The 24,554-nt window shown below is 35.9% G+C and overlaps 1 protein-coding gene across 2 annotated transcripts in view; it reads left to right on the top strand.

Annotated features, from left to right (window-relative positions):
• ATRNL1 (attractin like 1) overlaps positions 1-24,554 on the top strand; it is a 1,209,934-nt gene that overhangs the window by 1,075,823 nt on the left and 109,557 nt on the right. For both annotated transcript variants that reach the window (XM_027852049.1, XM_027852052.1), the window contains one exon: positions 4,066-4,180. In XM_027852049.1, coding sequence (XP_027707850.1) covers positions 4,066-4,180 — 115 coding nt within the window. The remainder of the gene's footprint in view (positions 1-4,065; positions 4,181-24,554) is intronic.

The raw sequence follows: 24,554 nt of genomic DNA, 5'->3' as shown, positions 1-24,554 counted from the left end.
TTTCTTTCTTTCTTTCTTTCTTTCTTTCTTTCTTTCTTTCTTTCTTTCTTTCTTTCTTTCTTTCTTTTTTGCTTCATCCCTCCACCTGGAGTTAAACTAGAATCATTTCTAAATGAAGCTTAGGTATGTCTCTTGTCTCGATTGCCAAAGTAGATAATGGTATCCAACCTCCAATAGGCACTCAAAGTACAATACAGGTATTAAACCTTTATTTCACTCACCACAGAAAATGCTTAAAACATAAAAGGCTTCCAGGAGCCCATGAACAAATTTAGAACGTAAAACATTCAAATTAGACTATTCTCAAAACGTAAAGACACTATAAGGGATTGCTGAATAAATATTTTTTCAATCACCTGAGTCCTGCCCCACATGAGCAATTCCTGGCAATAGTAAAATTGGCAAGGGCCACATCCTTTCTGTCCTCCATCACCTCCCATTACATGACTATACTCTTCAGCTAGAGGGTGGAAGGCAGGCTCACTTGGGGGCTGAGAATCTGGTTTAATATCCTAGTTCTGCAACTTTTTTTCAAGGTCACTTATGACCCTGATCAAGTCATTTTCCCCTTTTTGGGCCGCATTTTCTCATTTGGAAAATATAAGTGTTGGACTGTAGTCAGTAAGATCTTTTCCATCTCTGAATCTCGAATCCCTGTCCAATAGGTAGGGTCTTAAGGAGATCCACTTCTAGGAGGTCAGTACTTGACTCAAACTAGGGAACTCAACTTCACAAGAAACTGAAAACACTTGAACTTGCATAGAAAATCCATTCTGAATCAGTCCACACTAATCTCTGACCTGGTCTCAGCAAGAAGCAAACAGAGAGATAGAAGAGAGGCAGGAAGGATCTCAAGATCTATGAATTCCTCTTAGGATACATGGAAAAGCATAGAAAGCTCACCATGTCCTTTTTCTGACTCACAACTTTCTGCTCCTGAAGTGGATAGAAATGGGAGAACTATCTTCACCACCCCTCAAACAGTTTCTGTGCCATTGTCTGGAATTCTAAGGTATAAAAAGCATGGGGAAAGAAAACAAACAAACAAAAAATTTGGGGCCATCTCTCAGCTTGCTTATGTAGACCATTTGTTGTCGTTCAGACATTTTCAGTCGGGTCATCCTCTCCATGACCCCATTTGGGGTTTTCTTGGCAAAGATACTGGAGTGGTTTGCCATTTGCTTCTTCAGCTCATTTTACAGATGAAGAAACAGAGGCAAATTGAGGCAAAATTGAGTTCCCAGGGGCATACAGCCAGTAAGTGTCTGAGGCCATATTTGAACTCAGGTTTTCCTTATTCCAAGTCCAGCTCTTTATCCGTTGTATCACCTTGCTGCCCATTAAGAATGTAGAATGTATAAAGCTTTGTGTTAGTCACTGGAGGTACAAGCACAGAAATGAAATTCTCCCTACTCTTAAGGAGCTTATACACTAATGGGGAAAACTTGTGGTTCCAACAAGAGTTCGATCATTCCCTTCTCCTACCCTGACATGCAGTGATCAATAATCTTAGAGGCAGGCCTACTCATTGAGGACCAATCAGAAGGGTGGTCTCGGCAAGAGCCAAGAGTTCATGTCTGTCTCCGTAGGACGTTGCCTTCAGACAGAGGTCCATACCCTGGAATCTCATCCAGTTTGTTAGGAGAAGAGAGAACACATGCAATTGGTGCTGATCACTGTGTTAGATGTGTATTAATAAAATAATTATTTCAAACTAGTCCGACAGGATGGTAGAAATAACAAAGTATTGTTTACTAAAGTCTAATTAGGTAGAATCAGTGATTGCTTTTCCATATCAGGGGTATTTAGAAAACTTAGTGGAACTAAATAAATATTTATTAAATACCCCCCTTTATGCAAAGGTTGACTAGAAACTTATGCTAAAACAAGCCACCCTCCTCCCATGGAATTGATACTTTACCACATGCAAAAGACTCTAACAAAAACAAAAAACAAAAAACAAAAAAAAACAAAGAAATCCACATCAGTAGTATATAAAAGAACTATCAAGTAATGCAAGAGGACTTTTGATACTCAATTTTTAAGCGTTCATTAAATGCCTAGTATGCGTCAAACAGTGTGATAGGTTTTGAGAAACAAAGAAATGATGAAACATTCCTGGCCCTGAAAGAGCAAAACTTGAATTAATTATGTTTTCACATTTATTTAAAATTTTTATCATATATTCCCTTTCAATAATATCATTCTTTTTTATTTCGTTGACAGTTATATTTCATGTAATTATAAAGTTTAATAGATTAGGAAAATGATTCAAAATAATATGTTCCTTTTTTTGCCTCCGAATGTGACAAATATATCTTCAAAATACATATGCATTCATGTATATATTATAAAAGAAGAAATATGATTTTATTCTAATTTTGAACTAAATATTTAAAAAACTAAGCTACTAAAGATTAAACACTTGTTCAGATTGTGAATACACCTCTCACTTTGCTTAATACAAAATAAGCAAATGTAAGCTATGGTAGTTACAGACCTCCCAACATCTTCTCAAAAAAATTTTTATGGTCTGCAATTCTTTAGTGGTCACTGGCCTTTATCTTGAAAACTCCAAAACTGTGTCTGCATAATGATAATTTTTAAAACCTGAGATTTATGCTGCTATAAAGGAACAACCTTTTATAACCACATAAAACTATTGTCACCAAAAATTTCAGTCTAAATTTTACATGAAGAAAGACATATTTTATTTTTAATGCCTCCTTTGTTAAACTTTCTGGAAACTGCAGCAGTCTAACAGATATAGGTGAATAACCATGTGTAGCTAAGTTACTTCTGAACAGGTCAGTTAGCATCAATGGAGAAACCTAAACAAGTCATTAATCCCAATAATTAAAGCAAAATCATTTTCCTCTTGTGCCTATTTTTGTCTTTATACAAAGATGTGGCTTTGATATTTCTCCCTAGGGTAATTCATGCAGAGTGACTTGAATAGTATTACCTCAATCACCATCTCTAAGCTAAAATTATACCCTCCCAGCATGGAAGGTGGTATTGTATTTAACCCATGATTCCTTTGGTGTTTCAGTGGGAAGACATCCATGCAACCCCCTTGATTCCTGCAGGCATATTCTTAATATAAATACATTTGGGGAGTTATTAAATATGTATGTCACTGAATAAATTGCCATAAAAACTTGCCAACAGAGTCCTTTAGACTTGTGATCATTTAATTAGATAAGAGGTGTTGTTTAGTATGTCACTGGCTAAAGAAGAGAATGGAGGGAAATTATCTTAGTTTGCATCAATTTGTAGTACAACTAAGTACACAGAGTACAGTAAAATTAATTCAACAAATATTTATTTATTACCTGTTGTGTACGTGACACTGTGCATGTGCTGGGAATGCAAAGAAGTAGAAAACAGAACCCTGTGTGTAAAGAGTCCAACTGAGAAGACAGGCCAAACATATATGAAAAGTTCTAGAACCTTATAAAGGTTAAAAGAATTATCATGAATGACATTTATGTAACTCTCTAAGTTTTTCCAAATACTTTGCATATATTATATAAGTTATGTCGAGGCATCCAGATCTCAGAGTGGAGAGAGTGCTGGAGTGGGAAATATGAAGACATGACTACAAACCCTGGCTCAGAAAATTTCTTGTTGTGTGACCATGGGCAAGTCCTTCTCTCAGCCTCAATTTCCTCATCTGTACAATGGGAATAATAATAGCACCTGCTTCACAGAGTTGTTGAGACATTCAAACAAGATACCATATATAAAATGCTTTGCAAACCTTCAAGCATTACATATAAAACACCAGCTAATTGATGATAATGATGATGACAATGATGGCATTTGAGCTTCACGATACCCTCACGAGTTAGTTGCTAGCATTGTATTGTGCCCATTCTCTAGATGAGAAAACTAAGAGAGAAGTTAAATGACACACCTAGCGTCAAAGGCAGGATTCAAACCTAGGTCCTCCTGGCTTCAGGTCCATCATCTTTGTCACTATATTATGCTGTGTCACAATAAAATAATATATATGTACGTTTTATATAATGATACCTGCTTAAAATAGATCTTCTTTTCCAGGGTGCACCCAAACCAATTGCCATAGAACCATGTGCAGGAAACAAAGCAGCAGTTCTGACTGTATTTCTCTGTCTCCCAAGAGGACCATCAGGCATTCCTCCCCCTGGTCAATCAGGTAAGATGGACATTGATTATGTTCCAAGTAACTAGACACTGAATAGTATAGGTAGGCTGCCTCATTCAATTTATTTTTCCCTCAGCCTCCAAACTAACAGGATGTTCCTCTGAATGCTGTGTGTTAAAAAGGCTGAGATGCCTCTTGAATCTAGAATAAAAAACCTCTTCACATGGAAAAAGAAGGAACAGAAATTCCCTGAGTAGCTCAGAACATGGGACCCGTTACACAGTCCTTCTCAGTATTTCTGCTTGTACCAAATGTGCAAGCACATGTATGAGACAGATTTTTTAATGGTTGGAGAGCTAGTCAAAGTCAACTCCTCAACGTTCTTAGGTTATCAGTAGCATGATGGAGGCCTGGAGTGGGGCACATCCTTTATTTGTGTTTCCAGGCCTTCCTTAAAATTGACTGTGTAGCTGGACTTCAGTCAAAGGCCAAGCACAGTCTGCCCTTGTTTTTAATATCCTCAGGCATGCCATATTCCCTCTGGTTCCTTCTTCCTTTTATTCTTCTATTTCCTGATTGCAATCCCTAGCCAACTTTAATGAAATGCATGCGTTTTGAGGGCAAGGACTTTTTAAAATCAATTTTCTTTACCCTTCAATCTCTAAGCATATAATAGAGTGCTGTGTCCCAGGAAGGTTTTCAATAAAGGTAATTGATGATGATCTCATCGCCCTGCCTACACCTCCTTCCCTTATTAGAGTTTTACACTGTGCTTTACTTTGTTTTGACCTTTTTATATTTCCCTATTTCTCTGCTCTATGTATTACTACCATAAGAAAAATGAAAATGTGAAGCCCTAAAAGAAACTAAAAGTTTGGAGAGGGATTTTTTTTTTTTAATCAGAGCAGGGACTTTACTGAATCAGATTAAAGGACTGTGGACATGGTGCATTCATAGTCCTTGCTGGTATTTATCACAAGTATTGAAATACACATAGACCATTTGTAGCTGGTGGTCCAAAAGAGATGTATTTGCTTTTCATCTGGATGAGTCCCCTACTATTCTGCTTTCAGCACATTTTCTAAAACTGAGCACAGCATCTAGAGTGATTTTGCCCTGGTCAGATAAGAAGGATAGTTGTAGATATTGTGTTCAGCTAATGGAAATGTTGTTTTAAAACTGGGACAGGATCCAAAGCAAACACTTCCATTAAGGAAAACAGGTCTGTGTTATACGTATCCAGGTTCTTCTAGACCACTGACAATACAATTCACTGCTGTAGAGAGGGAAGACAATTGCCAATACTCTGTCTCCTTCACCTTTAAAATTCTGACAGATGAAAATGAGCAGAATAACAATGTGGTTGTTATTTGGCTGCTCCACATTTTATATGCCTTATTATCTGGTGAATTCTACCTGTCTCTAGGTAATGTATTATTAGACTAAAGTGGCATTTGGGGAGAGATGGTATAGTGAAGGTCTACTAATTAGCATCATTCAAGTGTACACTCTCTTCTGAAGAATACTTCTTCCAAAATGACAGTCCTTGGCTACATAATGCAGATCATAGGATCATGGCACCTTAGAGACCAGCTAGGTCAACTGTCCAGTTGAAAAAACTGAGGTCTAGAGAGGTTTAGCGACTTGCTTAAGGTCACAGGGTCATAAGTAGCAGAGGGAGAATAGGAACTTGACTCCTCTGACTCCAAATCCATTCTTCTTTCCATTGTATCACATTACCTCTTATTTAAATGATTATTGAATCATTTTCAGGAAGAAAAAAGGGATCTAGATGATTCCTGGCATCCATATTTGGCCCTTCATTGTAAAAATGCAAAAATAACAGCATTTTTCACTTAGCCTGTGTACACACACAAATATGTATATATGTATACATATATGCATGTGTACATACATATATACACATATACACATACATGTGCACACATACACACACACACACACCCCATATTCTCTCTAGTCACATGCCCGCCAAACTAGTTCAGGCCTTTACCACCCTCACCTAGACTATTGCCGTAGTAGCCTTTCAATTGAACTCCAATATTTTAGTGTTTCCCCTTTCTGATTCATCCTCCATACAGCTGCAAAATAAGCTTCCTGAAGCACACATCTGACCACATCACTCTTCTGTTCAATATGCTTCGGTGATTCCCTCATGTTTCTGAAATAAAATACAAACTCTTCATTCATCCTGTCTCTTCAAGCCCTTCACAAGTAAGCCCCAGACTTTCTTTTCCTAGAGTATTTCCCTTGATTCTCCCTCATATATTCCACAGTCCAGTCAGACTATTCTGCTTTCTGATCTCTATTGTGTCATGCCTTCTCTACTACCATGTCTTTAAAAAGCTGTTCCCTAGGTCACTAATATGCTCCATCCTCACCTCTCACTCTTAGGATCCTTGGCTTCCTTAAAAGCTCAATTCATTAACCAAATCCTATACGAAATCTTTTCTATTAATTCCATCTCTTTCAAATAATCATGCACATATCTATCTGTGGTTATATACTCTCCCTACCCACTCCCATCCCCCAACCCTCAGTAGAGTGTAAGTCCCTTAGAAGTAAGGAATGATTTTTATTTCATATACATAATATATATAATATATATATATATTATATATAATGTAGTAGTTATTTAACAAAAGCTTGGATTGGATTGGATATCCATTAGGTTAAAACTACTCTTGATGAGGCTAAATTGAAGATGTATTTTATATGGATAGCAAAATTCTCAAACACTATACATCTTCCATTTCTTCTTCTTTGGAAATCTAGTGGTAACCCCAGAGAGAACATTACTAATGTTATCATCACCTTCAGTATATTTTGTTTAAACAGATCGAATATTAGTGTGTTGTTTATAAAGAGTTAGATGATTATTTTCCCTTTCATATAAATGTTTGGGTTAAAATAGGCATCATAAATGAAGACCAACAAAGCATGATTCAAGGTGTGTGAAAGAAAATGCACTTGGTTAACTACGTAGTTAGGTAAAATAAGAAGAATCTGAGTTCTACTCCTGAATCTGCTCCTTGTCATGTGTCCTTGGGGAATCACTTAATCTCTCCAGGCCACAATGTTCTTTTTGTAAAATGAGGAGGTTGGATCAGTTTACCTGGGAATTCCTTTCCATGAGATCTTTTACCTTATGTCATTGCAAGAACCTACCTGTATCCTGGTGCATAGTACAGTAAGCACTCAGCGTGTCAATTAATGACTACCATCTTCTTTTTTTAAAGATCTTAATAAAAGAAACAAAGATGTTTAGCTTTCTCATCTCGTTCATTGCACAAATGATCACATTTGGTTCAAGTATCATTTTAAAACTTAAATGTGTGAAAATAAATTACTATCCTAAACTATTGGATGGTCAGTAGGTAAATTGTTGCTATCAAATAAAGTTCAGGCAAACAAGGCCCTGGGTGGACCTCAAAGTCTTCATTGTACAAAGGATACCATCTGAGTCATCTGGGTAATGCAGTGGGTAGAGCACTAGCCCTGGAGTCTGGAGGACATGTGTTCAAATGCAGTCTCAGACACTTACTAGCTGTGTAACCCTACTCAAGTCACTTAACCTTGATTGTTTCCAAAAAAAAAAATTCATTCTAGAGTATGGTGTCTTTGCTATTAAGACTGCAGTATTTCCAAGGGAGATGAGAAATTGTTTGTATACATCTGTTAAACTGCTTGGAATCTACATCATCTCAGTTGAAAATATATTGCTTCTGTAAGACAATTTCAGTAAAATACAGTTTCTGATTACCCTTAAACAGGCAATGAAATAATTTTCAAATATTTCTATTCCCCATTCCATTTCTGAAGTGTTACAACAGGGTAGATCATGTGGTTTCTTCAATGCCATGAGTTAAAACATAAAAGTTGGGGTTTGGAAAGGCCAGAAATATACTTCATGGATAAAATCACTTTGCTCTCAGTTACTGCATTCCAATGATGCCATAAGAATGATGCAAAACACATGGAAACCTTTTTGACTGTTTCTTTGCAGATTTTGCAGATTGTAATTTTTAAAAAGTAAGAATGACATGAGCTAATTTTGCTTGTTTATTAAGGATTTTTCCTCCCACCTAAAGAATTTCAACTATATCACTGTTTATTATTTGAATTTTTGTTAGCCTTTTCATTTTTACTCTTCTGAAAATGTTAGGTCCTTTAAGTGACTTTCATTCCATTCAAAATCCAAAGGAAAGCTAGAATAGTTGTTTTTACTTTGAAGTTCATCTATGAGGTGGTATTAACTGTAATTCATTTTTGTTTTCCTTAAACAATCTATTTAGGTATTTTGGAACTGCTATTAATCTCAGAGTAAAGGGGGAAAAACATGTTAGGCCAGCTTTTTGGTATACCTGTCACTCATTCCGTTCATCCCCATCATACTGCACCACCTGCCGTTTTCATTCCTACTGTTCCTAGGAGTAAACACAGCCAATGGTACCAAACTCTCTCCATTTACGTGTGGGATTTATGCTGAAGATATCTGTTCACTTTCCTCTCTGATCTGTACTCCGTTAAAATAATGACATTCCCATGGAAAAGGTAGCACATTAACTAGGTTGGTAGTGCAGTATAAAACAACAAGCGCGTCTCTAGTCCTTCTGAATATCAAGGTCCCAGGGTGCTCTAGAGCAGCATTAAGATGAAATGTGGACTAACGGAAATAGAGTTCTTTCCAAACATAAATAAAAAATGTTAAACACTACTGTTGTTCCAAGAGTAAAGAATGTGTATTTTGATACTTGGGTATTTTTCATAGTAATTAAATGAGGAAGAGATTAATTTTGCCATCTAAGGTGAAAAATGCAACTAGCCAGAGTATGTCATATCAAAAAAAAAAAAAATGTGCTTTTGTGATTTCTTTTAAATAAAACGTTTATATTTTTATTTGGCTTAAAAAACTGTCCCAGATGCTATGTAGTATTGTTAGTAAGGCTAAGATTTTCAAATTCCCTTCTTTAGATTGATACAATGTTAGCTTAGACAAGAGGATGTTTTTGTCCTAGTCCGTCTTGACTTTGCTAATGCATTTTGACGCTGTTGATAACTATCTTCTCAAGCACATTATGTCCTCTGGACACTATTCTCTGCCAGTTTGCCTCCTATTTTTATGACTACTTTTCAGCTTCCTTTGCTGGTTCATCATCCCAATAAAACTCCCTGTCAGTATTCTTAAAGGTATTTTTTAACTTAGGTCTCTTTTCTTCTTCCCCTAAACTCTCTCTTAGTAACCTCATCAGCTCCCTTGGGCATATGTATCATCTGTCTATGGATGACTCCCAGGTCTGTATATCCAGGATCAGTTTCTCCCCTGAGCTGCAGTTGCACAGCACATATTGACTATTAGACATTTCAACTAGTTCTAGAGATATTTTTAACTCTACATTTCTCAAGCTGAACTCATTTTTTTCAACCATAAACCGTCCCCTCTTCCAACCTTCCCTCTTTCCATTCAAAACAATACCATCCTTCCATGCTCCCGGATTTATAAACTCAGTGTTATTCTTGACTCCTCTTTCCCTTACTCCATATACTCAATCAATTGCCAAATCTTGCCCTTTCTACCTTCACAAAATCTTTTCTATCCAATCCCTTGTCTCCCTTCATCCAACTCCTTGCCTAGATTATTGTATCTCATCATTTCAGTCCATTCTACATGCTTCTGCCAAGTTACTGTTCATTAAGAGCAAATTTGATCATGTAACTCCCCTACTCAACTAATACCAGTGGCTTCTTATTAATTCTAGAATAAAATATAAATTCCTGCTTAACTTTTTAAGTCCTATACACCCTTGCCCCAAACTATCTTTCCAGCCTTATTGGTCATTACTACCTCTCCTTCACTCTACAATACAGTCAGATTTGCCTCTTATTGAATAAGGGATGACATTGTCAGATCCATGACTTAGGGAAGTCACCTTGACATCTGGTTGAACTGGGGAGAGACCTGAGTCAGGGAGTTAGAAGGCTATTACAATAGTCCAAACGAGAGGTGATGAGGACCTGAACTGAGGTGATAGCTTTGTAGAGACAGGGGGAGGTATACAAGATATTTTAAGAAAGCAAAAATGACAAGATTTGGCAGCGAGTGAGTTATATGGGATAAGGGAGAGTAAAGAGGCAAGGAAGATGCCAAGGTTGTGAAACTTCACATAAGCCAGCAAAATTGGCCTCCTTGCTATTGATCACACATGACACTGTTATCTCCTATCTTTGTGCTTTTGAAGTGACTATAGTCATTCCTAAAATGCACTCCCTCCTCACCATTGCCTTTTAAAATTCCTAGTTTCAGGGCAACTAGGTGGTACAGTGGATAGAGCACCAGCCCTGAAGTCAGGAAGACCTGAGTTCAAATTCGGTCTCAGACTTGACACTTAATAGTTGTGTGACCCTGAGCAAGTCACTTAACCTCAATTGACTCATTAAAAAAAAAGGAAAAAAAATTATAAAAAAAAAATCCCTAGTTTCCTTCAAAGTTTGCCTTCTAGATGAAGCCTTTTCTGATCCTCCCAGTTGTTATTACAGCATACTCCTCCCCAATTGCTTTATATATCTTTTGGACACATTTTCATCTAGTAATATATATACATACTGTCTCCCCTAATTAAATTTAAGCTCCTTATGGGTCAAGGACTGCCAAAATTTTATTTTAGTAGTCCTAGTAACTAATATGCTTGATGTCTGAAACATGGTGGGCCCTTAAATCTTTACTGATTGATTGTATTTCAACTGAAATAGTCATGTTGGAAGATTCAGAATTTAATTTAATGGGTAATGGGGAGTCACTAAAAGATTTGGAGAGAGAACCAACAGATTTTGAGAAAAAAACATTATTTGGGGGAGAGGGAAAAACAAAAGACTGAGATTTCAAGCTTAAGTGACTGAGAGAATGGTGATGCCAGTAATAGGATTTGGAAGAGGAATCTCCTCTGGACAATGGGAGGGATACGCTAACAAATACTGACTCCTTTGTTCTCCTTATTTCTATATTTCATAGGGGTTATCATCTTTCTGTTATGATAGCATCATTTTGGACTTGATTAAAATGAATAAGATCCCGGTTTATCTTGGAATAGCTAGACCTTGGTCTCCTTGATGGAGACATAGAGACAACCTCAGAAAAGAAGCCATTTTCCAATTTGTAGGCCTCAGGACCCCTTTACACTGCAAAATATTATTGAGGACCACAAGGAATTTTTATTTATGCGGTTTATATCTATCAATATTTTCCACATTAGAAATTAAAATATAATTTTTAAAAAATTTATGAAAATATTATGGATTCACTTTAAATAACATAATGAGATGAATGAAAAGCCCAAGATACAGAGTTTCTGGGCAATTAATAATCAACTTATTAATTAGGGTAGCAAATAATCAATAAATTAATACTCTCTCAGTAACCAAGGACAAACCATGGAGATCATTGAAGGCTTAAATACCTTTGGAAATGTGGGTTCCCCAAACAGGTAAAGATCAACCTTAATTAGTGAGCAACTAATGGGGTGGGGTGGAAGAGGAGGTGAGCTGAAAGCCTTTGGCTCCTCTTGAAGATTACTTGACTTGAAGGGAGACTCAGCTGCCTCTAACTATCTAAACAAAAGAATCTATCTCCACCCAAACCACTCAAATGGAACAAAGGGATTGGGGTGGGGTTTCCAGGACTTGAGCCTAATGCTTTAGGGCTGGAATTCACCTAGATTTGATTCTATTTACACTTTAATCAGAAGTAAACTCTTCTAGTTGGTGGGGGAAGGGGAATCCCACTCAAGATTGAGGAGAATGTTGCCTAAGGATTGACCAGTTGACCATTAACCAGTAAATGTTGACCAGTCTCATATCTGGCCCCTGGATGAGGAAATAGAAAAGAAAAAAAAAAGCCTCAATCCTAATGATTAATTATTATATAATATATAATTATTAATCCTAGCTAACATAATAAAAATAATTACTTCTCTCAATAAGTCCATTAATATAAATATAAATAACATTTTATGAAAAATAACTATCTTCCCAAAATAAACAAAAATTTAGTGAGATGAGTAAGAGTGGCAGTGTTTTACATTTTTGCAAAGCTTTCTAATGTCTGCTTTAATAGAAGAGGGATTCTCATTTTTGTTTCTGCATTCAATTGATTATGCTATGTTGTTTCAATCTAGCCTCAAACAGATATGTAGTTAGAAAAGAGAGGAATATTTTAATAATTTTTTCAGATAATTGTTAGTATTCCTCTTTGATATTATACCACAATTGGTCAAGTGGTACTTTCTTCAAGGTTAGTTGCAATTTGGAATCAGAAACCACCACATCAATGAATTTCTCATATTCTGCTACATAAAAATCCATTAGTATTTCTTGCACTTTGAATGGATCTTTTACCAAGGCATGATTTCATAACATCATCCATTGGTCATTTGGAAAATATTGGTTCACTGAGTTACACAGATTTTCCAAAGTTAGCATATTTCATTTGTCAATATAAAGAAAAAATATTCATTAATATCACCATTGACCCCATCAGAAAAGTCTAAGTATTGGAAAGCTGTCAGACCTAGGGTGGCAGATACAAATTTTTCAAAATTCTCATTCTTGCTCAAAATTTCATCATTGGCAACAAATACTTTCAGTTGTTTTCCTTGAAGAGACAGGCTCATTTCATTCTTTTTCAAAAAAATGTCTTGTCAAATATCTAAGTCTGAATAACTTTAATTTGTTTAAAAGACAGTGTTTTGTGCAGGGAGAGGGGGGAGGGGAGGGAATGACTAGTTCTGCTCTCAACTCAATCACACACATGCATGTCCTCAAGGCAGTCATCATACTTCAGTAGGCAGCATACCTCCCATTTTGTCATAGAATATTGAAGACAGTTATGCGAGGGTTAATGTTTAATAAAATTAGCAATTTTTATTGCTTCATTAAAAATATTCTTAAACATTTGTTTTTAACTACGAGTGCATGGCGGTGAAAAATATGACCACTGGTACTGGTAGTACTAGCCTTAGTGCTAAGGTTTTACCCACTATTGCTTTTATAACATTAGTGCAAATATGAAGATATTTGTTTTAGCCAAAAACATGAGATTCAAAAAAAATTATTCAACACTTTGAACATTTCAGCATCATTTGTGTTTGTTGTCAACAATTCACATAGAAAAATATCTCCCATGTTTAGATGGTGCTGACACCAGATGAATATCAGCAAAACAGCAAGTCTAGCCATGTTTATAGATTTATCCACTTGTAAGGCAAGAGTGCTGCTCTGTAGATGAGATATTAACTCAGTCTTTATGATCACAGCTAAATCTTTAATTCACAAGTCATGTAGTCTCTGGGAAGAGAAAAAAAAAACTCCATTGCATAATTGTGAGAGAATGACAGTAAAAAAGACAAATAATGACTTAGTTGTAGTAAAGTTTTCTGTCACAGGAGATGAGAAGATTGGCAAGTTGAGAGGTCCTTTACCTGATATCTGAAGCCCTGATCAGGATGGAACTAGGCCTTCATCTGCATTGCTAGTCTTTTTGGCTCTAGTCTCCCTCTTGTGGGTCTTATCACATCCCACCCAGGACTAGTTATTTGCGTACATGCTTTTTCATTCTCATTTACTAGCTAAAGCGCCTTGAAAGCTATAACTTTTTCATCTTTATTACTCCCATATAGCTTAGTACTTAGTAGGTACTCAATAGATAATTGTTGAATAAAAGAGTGAAAGAATAAAGGAATAAAAGAATTGACCTAAAGGGCAATTTTTTTTAAATGGGAACTTTTTTTTTCAGTATAGAGATAAGAAATGTAAGTAGTTTTCCACTATAAACTTTACTAGGAACCAAAGAAAAGTTGACTTCATTTCTATAAACTTTGATAGAGTGGATTTTATGGTTTCCCATATAATATTATTTCACATAGAATCCAAGCCACATTTCATGGGTTTAAAATGTAAAACCAGCACTTGTATCTTTTATAGACTATATCTGTTAAAATGTAGTTCTCTGGCTTTGAGGAGCAATGAAAATCAAAACATTGGTCACTGATGCCACCAAGCAATATATCAAGTAATATTTTCAGTACGGCAAGTTTTAAGTAAATCACAAAGCTTCCCTTCTTCTTTGATTTGGGCTTTCACTGCTTTCCCATACAGTAGAACAGTGAAAAGAATGTTGGTTTTGAAGCTGGAAGTTCAGGGTTCAAATCCTAGCTCTGCCTTCTTACTGCTTGTATGACCTTTGGCAAATCACTCAGTCTCTCTGAGCTTCATAAGGGAAGTTTGGACTACATGACTTCTAAAGTCCTTTCCCATCCTAAATCATGATAGCATGTGATATTTTATTTAATTTTATATAATACTTCTAACTTTCATACTGATTTCCTATGTTGAATCATGAAAATAAATAACTTCCCCTAAATCTCACAGGATTGTAAAAATGTAAACAATTACATATGTTAGTTATCCTCAAGGTTGAATGACATTCTCACAAGAAGGCTGATCAAATGACTATATAGGGTTACGCAGCCCTGCTGTTCCCTTTCAAACCTCTGGCAACAAATAATGGCCATAGGCCACCAACCCAAATGATTTTGGGGATACTATAAACAAGGAAGCAACTCAACAAATCAACTTACAAATCCAAAGGAGAAAATAAAGATTTGTTTAAAAGAGACAAGCTGTCTCTGATGCAACCAAACAACTAAGTATAGATCTGGGTGTAAGATAAAAGTGTAAATTCAGCCATTGCTCCATATGCTACAAGTTGACCCTGTAATTTTTTTGTTAAGTGTAGCACTATTTAAAATCACTGATTAACCAGAAGTTTTCTTTTTAATTGATCCTTAATTACACTTTTTCTATTTCACAAGAGTTTCACATGAGGTTGCTGGGAATTAGGCAGGCATGTTGCACTGGTGAGAAAGCAGAAATAGCTAATGACTGTTAGCCAGACAGAACCAGTCTCTAATCTGTGGGTGGCTGGAGACAGAACAAAGCAGGCTAGAGACAGGAGAATCAGGAATGGAACAGAAGTTTAATTTCGAAGTGAGGGAAATGTCTTGCGAACAAGGACACATGTGCTGGAGCCCCACCCCTAGTGTGGAGAGATCTCAATACTTATATGCTGTGTAATAAGCTGTAGCCTTGACAAGAGGGATAACAGAAACAATGTGACAAGTTTAATTCATAGCAGGTCTTCATGACTAGAAACAAGCCTGGGATTTTGCTGTGGCTGAGATCATCCAGAGGGTGAATGCAAAGGATTGTTGCTATGCCAAACTCAGAGTTCAGCTTGCTTGCTAGGCCATAGCTCTGGAAAACAGGGTGTCTCTTAATATCTTGACAAGACCGTATAAAATACATGTCTAGATGTGAAATGTCTTGTAACTTACAAGATGGATGTTGTAGTTTAATTGATTGATCCAATGGCCTGATGTTAATTGTCAGCTCAGCCAGTCAGTGTGAGAGGATGCTGGAGGTGAGTGCCTTCTCTTCTTCCTCCATTCCAAATGAGAAGGTTCCTGAGCAGCAGGTCGAGGATGCCCTCAGATTCCTGCTCATTGCCTGCTTCTCCACCCTGTAAGTGACTAGAAATAGTAAGGAAACTTCCAGCTGGGAGCTAGACATCTCTGGGGCAATGACTCCATTTTCCTCTTAAAGAAGTTATTTTAGTGACTAAGCGTATTTGCCCTGAGAGAACCAGAAAACATTGAATATCCTCTTAGCAAAGTCACACAAGGCCAGATGAGACTCTTTGAAATGAACCTCACCCAGTACACATACAGATGCATGACTTTATATAGTTATATACCTCAGTTTCTCTCCCTGTGCAGTGATATTTATCCAGAGTGCTTTCATGTTTAATGTCAATTTATTTTTAAGTCTCTTGAAAGTGCTTATGTAGAAGAGTTGCAGCAGTAGTATTGGGAGCAGGGAGGTACTGAGAAATGCATTAACTCTTTGAAGCCAGAAAGATGTTTCTATTAAATCATTTAGGGAAAGAGTTAATGCGTATCTGAAAGGAGAATGATTTATGCTCTTTCTACCTGCTCTCTTCCTTACAAACAAGCACAGCTGATTCAGATGAAGTATATGTGTTTGATTATTACTCTGGTCTGGGTGTTTAGATATCTGAAACAAATTAATTATATTAACATATCCTTTCTCACCCCCTTCACTGGATGCTCACAGGTCTAGATCAGTCCAGAAGGCCCCAAAAGGGCTTAAAAGGGTGATTTGAGAGACTTCTGAATAGAGAGAGAAAATCATTTAAAAGCTTTAAGGAGCAAGTGACATTTTGTTCCCTGAAAACTATTGTCTGACACAATTTGAACTAAAGTCAAGTATCCTAAGACCCTGAATGCAGTGGCCATACATTGAATTCCATTTATTCAACATGTTAGGCAAGGATCATCAAATCAATAAAATTACTGTGCCATCTGCCTTCCCCTTGCTCACCATCATAATGAAAAATGACTCCTTAAGTGTTCTGCAAGGCAATTAGCTCTGAATGGAGAATTGTAATGGGGAGATTTTGAGTTACATTTGTATTCAAAACTTTGCTGGCAAAATGGAAAGGAAGCTGTTGCCCATATTAATAGATACATAAAATGTATAAATGGGGTAATTTGGTATTACACTATTTATGCATAATATTATACTACCGAAGAATCATGGGGATGGAAAGGATACTGAATAGACATTTAGCCTATTCAATTGCCTGCAGACAGGACCTGCAACCCTGAAATCATCTTGACAGATGAGTAACTGTTATTAAGACCCTCTGATTAAGGAACACCAGTAACTTCTCTGGGGATCCCATTCAGTTTTTTTTTTTTTTTAGTAGTCTTCACTGCAATATAATCTCATTTCCTTCATTTCTCTTTCTTTATGTTCTAGACTCCTTAGAGAACAGCTACTATTTCCTTTCTCTAACGATCATAAATATGTGGTTAGTAATGGTTCAAAAATCACTTCTTTGATATTCTCTTTTCCAAGTTCAGTGTTCGTAGCTCCTTGAGTTTGTTATAGGTCTCTATCTTCATTGGATTAGCTTATCTTTATAGTTCTTCTCCAGGCCATCTTCAATATTTCCATGCACAATGCCTACCTAACCCAGTATTCTAAGAATTTCCAACCCACGGGTGGACATTAGCTTAAAGAGCTTGAAAAAGAGAATTTATATAGTACCTACTTTGTGCTAGGCACTGTTAAAGGCTTTACAAATATCTCATTTGATCTTCACAACAACCTTGTGATGTAGTTATCCTCATTTTCAGTTGAGAAAATTGAGGCAAACAGAGGCAAACAAAATGACTTTCCCAGAGTCATAGTAAGTGTCTGAACCTGAACTCAGTCCTTCTTAATGCCAGGCCCAGCACTTTATTGGCTCATTGCACCACTTAGCAACCACTACTGATCATATGGGCCTTACTGGAAGTGTAGCCCAAATAACTGGAAACAAAGGAAGTTACTTGATTTGCCCAAGATTAAATAATTAGTTATTGGCAGAGTCAAGAATAGAAACTAGATCTCTTGACTCCTGTACTTAATGTCCTTTTCCCTTGTCACCTTAAGAAAGATAACCTTTGTCCTCCACTCCTCCTATTTATGAACCAAAATATCATCTCTGATTTTGCAACAACTATGCCCTATAGAGGATTACTCTGCTGCTTTTGGTCTGGTATGACCACAAATCATGCTGTTCCCTATGCAGGATGTCATTCTCAGAGGAGTTTTAGAAATTGTATTTTAGCTCATTTGTTCTATTGTTCAATAATGGATAGAAGGCTGATTTATGGTCAGTAAATCCTAGATTCAAATTCCACTTACACTTACTAACTTTTTGATCATGGACAAGTTGCATATTATTTCTCAGCTTTAGCTTCCACATCTCTTAGGTGAGGATAATAATATCTGTACTGGTTAACAGAGTTACTATGAGGGTCAAAGGAGATAATGTGTGAAAAATTATTTGCATACTTCAGTGTGGTATATAAATATCACTTATTATTGTCATCATCATTATTATTATTATTAATAATCATCATTTCATTCTTCAAAACTTTTTCAATGAAGTTCAAATAAAAACAATTCTGGGAAAAGTCACTATCCTGTTACTATTCTTTTATATTCCATGCTCTGTGGACTGTTAAACAAGGTGATAAAGTAATTGCTTTTATGTTTGAATAGAAGTATTCGGATATAAGTTCATTTGCTGAAGGTTCACTGAACACATCCTTGGTAGCCCTGTAATGACATATAGGTCAACAGGATTGACATGTACTTCATCTTACTCTTTCACAATTTTGATCTGCTAGGTTCATATTTTAAAGTCTTTTTGTCCCATGTCAATCAAAGGTACTGAGGCTTTGGCAAAGCAACACCTATTAAAAATACTGTTCATAGCTTTTTACCGATTAATGTTCAGGTGATTTTGGGCAAGTTCCTTCTATGATAATGGCCTTATTCCAGTACAATTTACTAGATGAATTCTCAGGGACATTTTCAGTTATGTATTTATAGTCTGAGGATTTGTCTTCTGTCAAAGATGAAAAAATATTTTTTGATGTATAATTCTAACCACATGATCATGACTCACTAGATAGGCATTGGGAGCTAACTATCTACAGCTTGCAGTGATGTGTTGCAGAATTTCTACTGTTACCTTGCATAATCTACATTGATGATCAAATCTAATCTCTTGAAAGATAAACCTTCTTTAATTTATGGTGGTAGGCAATGACCTGATCCTAAATTGCCAGCAGAAACACCTCCATTTCCACAAATCAATCCACATGACCCATAAATTGCTCAATTCTTCTTAGTCAACGTGACGTTGTTGAATTTCCATGGATATGTTGCACGTGGGGGACATTTTGATTCAATTCTTTGATTTTAGGTATTTTGTAGACTCCAACTACAAGTAAACCATTTTTATTACATTTGAAAAATACCATTACATGCACTTGTTATCAGACTTGCTTGGCAAAGTGAAGTTGGCTTATTCCAGAAGTAGTTTATAGGTTTTTGAAATCTATATCATGTTTCTAAGAATATCTATCTATAATCTTCCTAGTTTTTGATGAGAAGGTGTTAATATTTGGGGGGAGGAGGTTGTGAGGATACAGGGGCAGCTAGGTGGCACAATTTATAGACTGGGCCTGGAGTCAGAAAGACCTGAGGTCTGATCCAGTCTGGCACTTAGTAGGCACTGTATTTATTGTGACTATTATACATTCCAAATCTGTTACAATCTGGTTCTACATTCAGATAGGTATTTCATATGTGTTAATTGCTTTAAAGATGCTCTTGCCATTCAGCTTTGATTTCAAGATACTAGTTCCTTTTCTAATATATTTAGTCACCAACATCTCTGATATCTTTGTCCTAGATAACTTTCCTAGAAGAGACCATGGTATTTGTAGGTATTGCTTTCATCCATTGTTTTTGTATCAACTCTGGATTCAACCTTGAAGTCTTCAGTCTTTATCTTTCCTTGGAATATAATAAGAATTTTACAAGTCCAAATGACATTTTGATATCATTGGGAAAAGATTCCATAAAATGATGTAGCGCTGTGTGTGTGTGTGTGTGTATGTGTGTGTGTGTGTGTGTGTGTGTGTGTGTGTGTTTAGGGGGAGTTGTAAAACCATATACCTTGCTATCATCCAAGTATATTAGGTGATTAATAAGATATTTGGGTTCTATTCCCTACTTAATGTGGAAAACATACTTAATTCTATTTAAGAATGATAATAATAAATTTAAGGAGAATGATAGGATACTTGAATTATCTCCCTATAAAATGCCACATTTGATGAGTTGTTCTTGACATTATTCTTGGTGGTGGTATGTTTTAAACAGATAACAGTTTTCCACATGAACATCAGATATTCTAATTTTCTCGTTATAGTTGGGTCTATTTTATGTATTTACAGTACAAAAAAATAGCTATGATTGCGAAACTGAGTCAATCATCAGCAAAGACAGTTTAAATGTTGTGATGCTTTCAGTCATCTTGTTCAATAATTACCAGATAGGTAAGTTGTTCTTTATATCCATGGAATGTTTGATCGTGACTTTCATGCACTTCAGGTAATGTATTGTTCGTGTGTGTGTGTGTGTGTGTGTGTATGTGTGTGTGTAGATAGAAAGATATAAATAAAGAGAAAGATATAGATAGTGATACAAGCTGTGAATATTTTGTATCAAGTACTAAAACAAGCAACTGACTTATTTGGAGGTATTCTTACCTTTGGGTTATAGATACACATTGCCTTCTTTTAAGAAAGCTTGGAGAGGAGTTGTGTAGATTTAGGAATGAAATGAGGCACTTGAAAGTCATTGATCATTAACAAAAGGAGGTTTACTATGCCTTAACATAGAAAAGATAGGCCAGAAGAACATAGTGGCACTTAGTTACTAAAGACATGATCCCTTCATCTCTATATGAAAATAATTGGTCAGCAGGGCAAGGTATGGTAATTCCATGATCTTCCAATGTTTATCAAGTCAGAAAAATCCTCAACTCCAAGTGGGTTGAACTATTTTTGCTCTTACATGACCAGGAATCTTCATGAAGGAGTCAATTAAGTCCTGGGTATAGCTTTGTCAACTTTTAGGGAAAACTAATCTGTGTTGTAGAAGAAAAGGCAGAAACCTTGGTAGAAGTTGGTTCTATTCCAGAAGTATTTCAGTCTTCATTTATGGTTCTTATCCATCTTTGGTGCTTTTCAATTTTGCAGAGAAGCTGTGGTTTCAGTCACCTCCTGATATAACTGTTCTGTAATTTATTATATTAATGGTATACAGGCTTTCTGTTTCTTGCTTAATCTAATTTGTGTTTTCATGTTGTAAGCCTTTCTTCTCACCATATAAACAACCACAAAATTTTCCACATGCTCCTTCAGGGATTTTCCCAGGTTTTGTATTTATTTGTTTGTTTTCGTTTTCACTACTTAAGTCTCTTCAGTAAATTTTTTTGATTGATGTTGCTTTGATTGCTAATTAAGAGAATATTGTACTTCCATAATTGATAATTAATTAGTAGTAGCAGTGATGGCTAGAAGTGACTTTTGGCTGTGAGCTTCCTCAAAAGTGATATGTTGTAATTAATTATTTGTGACTTAATATATTGTTTATTATACTGTAAATAAATTGCATAGTCAGTAACCTCGATGTTTCTTAAGACTAGGGATTATGGTATTTTACATATATATGTATATATATATATATATGTATGTATGAGTATATCCAACTACAGAAAGAGAGAAAGAAAAAGAGAGAAAAGGAGAGAGGGGGAGAGAGAGAAGAAAGGAGAGAGTTTGGGAGGGAGGGAGAGAAGAGAGATAAATAAAAACTTATGGGAGAGAGGTTTCTCTAGTTTTGAAGATAAATACTACTTAATAAATTTGGGTTGGACTTGGAACTAATTAACTAATAAAAAAGATGTTGAAGTTTATAATTTATTAATTTATACAAACATATCCCTTCAGTGCTTTAGAAACTGGGGTGAGAATGAATAAGGTTACGAGTCAAGTAGTGGGCTAAAGGGTGGGGGTTCGGTATGATTGTGAACAGTGCACAAAATATAACTTCTGACTCCCTTAAACTACACATAGGGCCAATCTTAAAACAATGATTAGAACTTATTATTATTTATTATTATTGTTATCATTTGTTGTTCTTAAAGGGTTAAATTGATGAGCAATCATTTCAAGGATCATTATTTTTCCTATTTTTAATGAGAGAAACTTCATTGACCCTTCTTCAGTCTTGATTTTTTTTTAACGTTAGATTTTTTTACCTGAAGATTTTGGCCAGTTTTTAAAAACTGGGTATGATTCATCAGGCCCTGTTGATTTCTTTATTTTCAGCCTGTGTAATCTATAGATATTTTGCTACTCTCACTTGGCTTTCTGTCCTCCTATTTCTTTTGTTGTTAGTTTTTGAGATCAGAGCCGAACTTTTTAAAAGACTGACTTTTAAAAAAAATTAAAAGTCACTTCACTTTTTAGTGCTATTTATTATTAGCTTTCCATGAACATCTGAAAAAGGCGGTTTTTTTTTATTCTTTTTTTGTGCAATGCCTTAAAGAAAGTTTCACTTTATCTCTTGTAAGTATCTCTTCTAAGTTAGTTCACTTCCTTCATTGCTGTTTCAGACATTTTTTAATTCTCTGGAAATCTGTTCTTCTACTTCTTTGGTGACCTATCCTTTCTTCCCCTTTCTGTAAGAGTCACACTTATATTTAACCTTTTATGTACATTTTCAAGCCAACTAGGTTTTTCTCCTAACTTTTCTTTCTTTTTGATAAATTTGATTAATTTTAGGTGCCATAAATACATACTCACCTTGGAAACAGCCAGATCCCTGAATATCTGGATAATGCCATCAAAGGACCTAGGTTCCAACTTCAATTCAGCTGATTTTATATTTTGGGCAAGTGGCTTCACCTCTCTGGATCTCAGTTTGATCTGTAAAATGAGGAGACTGGGTTGTATTATTTCATCCATCTGTAGGTCCTATGATCCTATAATCATAGATCCTATGATATTTTATTATTTTAAATTTACATCTGTTGGGGCTTTTTTTCCCCTCTCTCAAAATGTGCATCTTCAGAGTCCATTTCATTTATTTATTTTCCCTCCTTCCTTTTCTTATTATTTCAAATTCTGATAACTTATAGAAACTTTCACTAATGCAGCCTCTCATTTTAAATACCATTTGTAAGGATCAAATCAGGACAAAGTGGGCCTTCCAGTGCAACAGTTTTACTAATAAGGACTTAAAACCAGATGATCTATGGTATACTCGATTGTTTGTAGTAAGTACAATGTGTTACCATATTTCTTATTGAGAAGTTGAACACATTTTAAATAATTAAGTATCTCATGGTTATGATGTGGGACTTAGATGCTTTTTCCCATTGAAAACATCTGTAAATTATGTTGACAGGAACATGCTGTTACTAAGCAGGGGCAGGGTGGGGGTGCTCCCAATACAAATTTCACTGGAGAATTTTATTCCAAATCTATTATGACCTTTTATCAGCTGGGGGAAGGAGAAGGACAACAGGCTGTGTGAGAGAGTCCAAAATAAATGAAGACATGTAACATAAAGGGAATAGAATGAAGATTTAGGTATGAGACATGAGATACCACAGTAATCTTTAACAACATAGAAGATTTATAAGGAAAATGATCCTGGTTATATAGGTGTTGAGCTTGCAATGAATTATCCATATTTTGTGATATAAAAGGACAATAAGAAATATAAGAGATTTAATAAGTTTCTCAGAGATAAAATGTTATTTTATCTTTTATCCCAGGACACTCCAGGCTGCAAACACTAGGCTTCACCACTGGTGTACATCTACCATTGTATCTTGGTAACTGGCAAGTTTACATCACATATGTCACCAGCAACTGAAGAAAAATGCAGCTGCTGATTTTGTGATATCCTGGGAATTTCAGGCCTGCTAGGTCTAATTGTTCCAATCGATAATATGCTAATGAAAAAATAAATCCAAACCTCTGCCATGATCATACTGAATCTAGCCAGCAGTGATTAATTTAACTGCCTTCCCGTAATCCTAATACATTCACACTGTACAGAACTGTTGCCATATTTTAAATATTAGTTCTAAGCTGACTGGTTAGCTCACTGAAAATTAATAATAAGGATGCCGACCACTTGGTCAAATATAGCTGTCTGGCTTCTGCTCCCTGCAGTAGAACAAAGGAAATCACGCTGTTGTTTGCCATTGCTCTTATTGTCTTCTTGACTATCATGTCCTAGCGATACCTAACAACTCATGTCTCAACATTAACTTCTCTCATCTCATGTAATGCAAAGTAAACTGCCATTGGCTCACACCATCTTTCTTGGTAGAAAAATGTTAACAAACAAGGTTAATGCCTACTTACTGTAAGTGGCCAACTGTCAGGCAGTCTGTGTTTCCAGTTATACTTGTTCCTTACTGCAACAATCCACATTTCCTCTCAGCAAATATGACCTTCATTAGCATAATAGAATTAGAGAGCAGGAATTGACCCTGGGAGGTCATCTGGTGCAGCCTACTGCTTCCTAGCAAATCACTCTCAAGATAGATAACAGTCTCTCTTGTTTGTAAGTAACTGCAAGCAGCTAAACATTATCTTCCTTTATAATCTAATGTTCCAGAATTTAATCCTCTGTGTAAGGGATGTGACGAATGTATATGGTAATATGACTGATTTTCTAGTGAATATACTCGAAATCAGAATGTAAGATCCTTGTGGGCAGGGTTTGGGGTGCTACTGTTTGTTTGATAGGTTTGGTTTGGTTTTTTGTCATTTTTGCCCTTGTATCCCAAGCACCTAACAACATGTCTTGCACATAATAAGTACTCAAGTCTTTGTGGAAT

The sequence above is a fragment of the Vombatus ursinus genome, unplaced genomic scaffold, assembly GCF_900497805.2.
Source record: "Vombatus ursinus unplaced genomic scaffold, bare-nosed wombat genome assembly UNPS02009205.1, whole genome shotgun sequence".
Classification (NCBI taxonomy): Eukaryota; Metazoa; Chordata; class Mammalia; order Diprotodontia; family Vombatidae; genus Vombatus; species Vombatus ursinus.
This window is presented reverse-complemented; position numbering and strand designations above follow the sequence as displayed.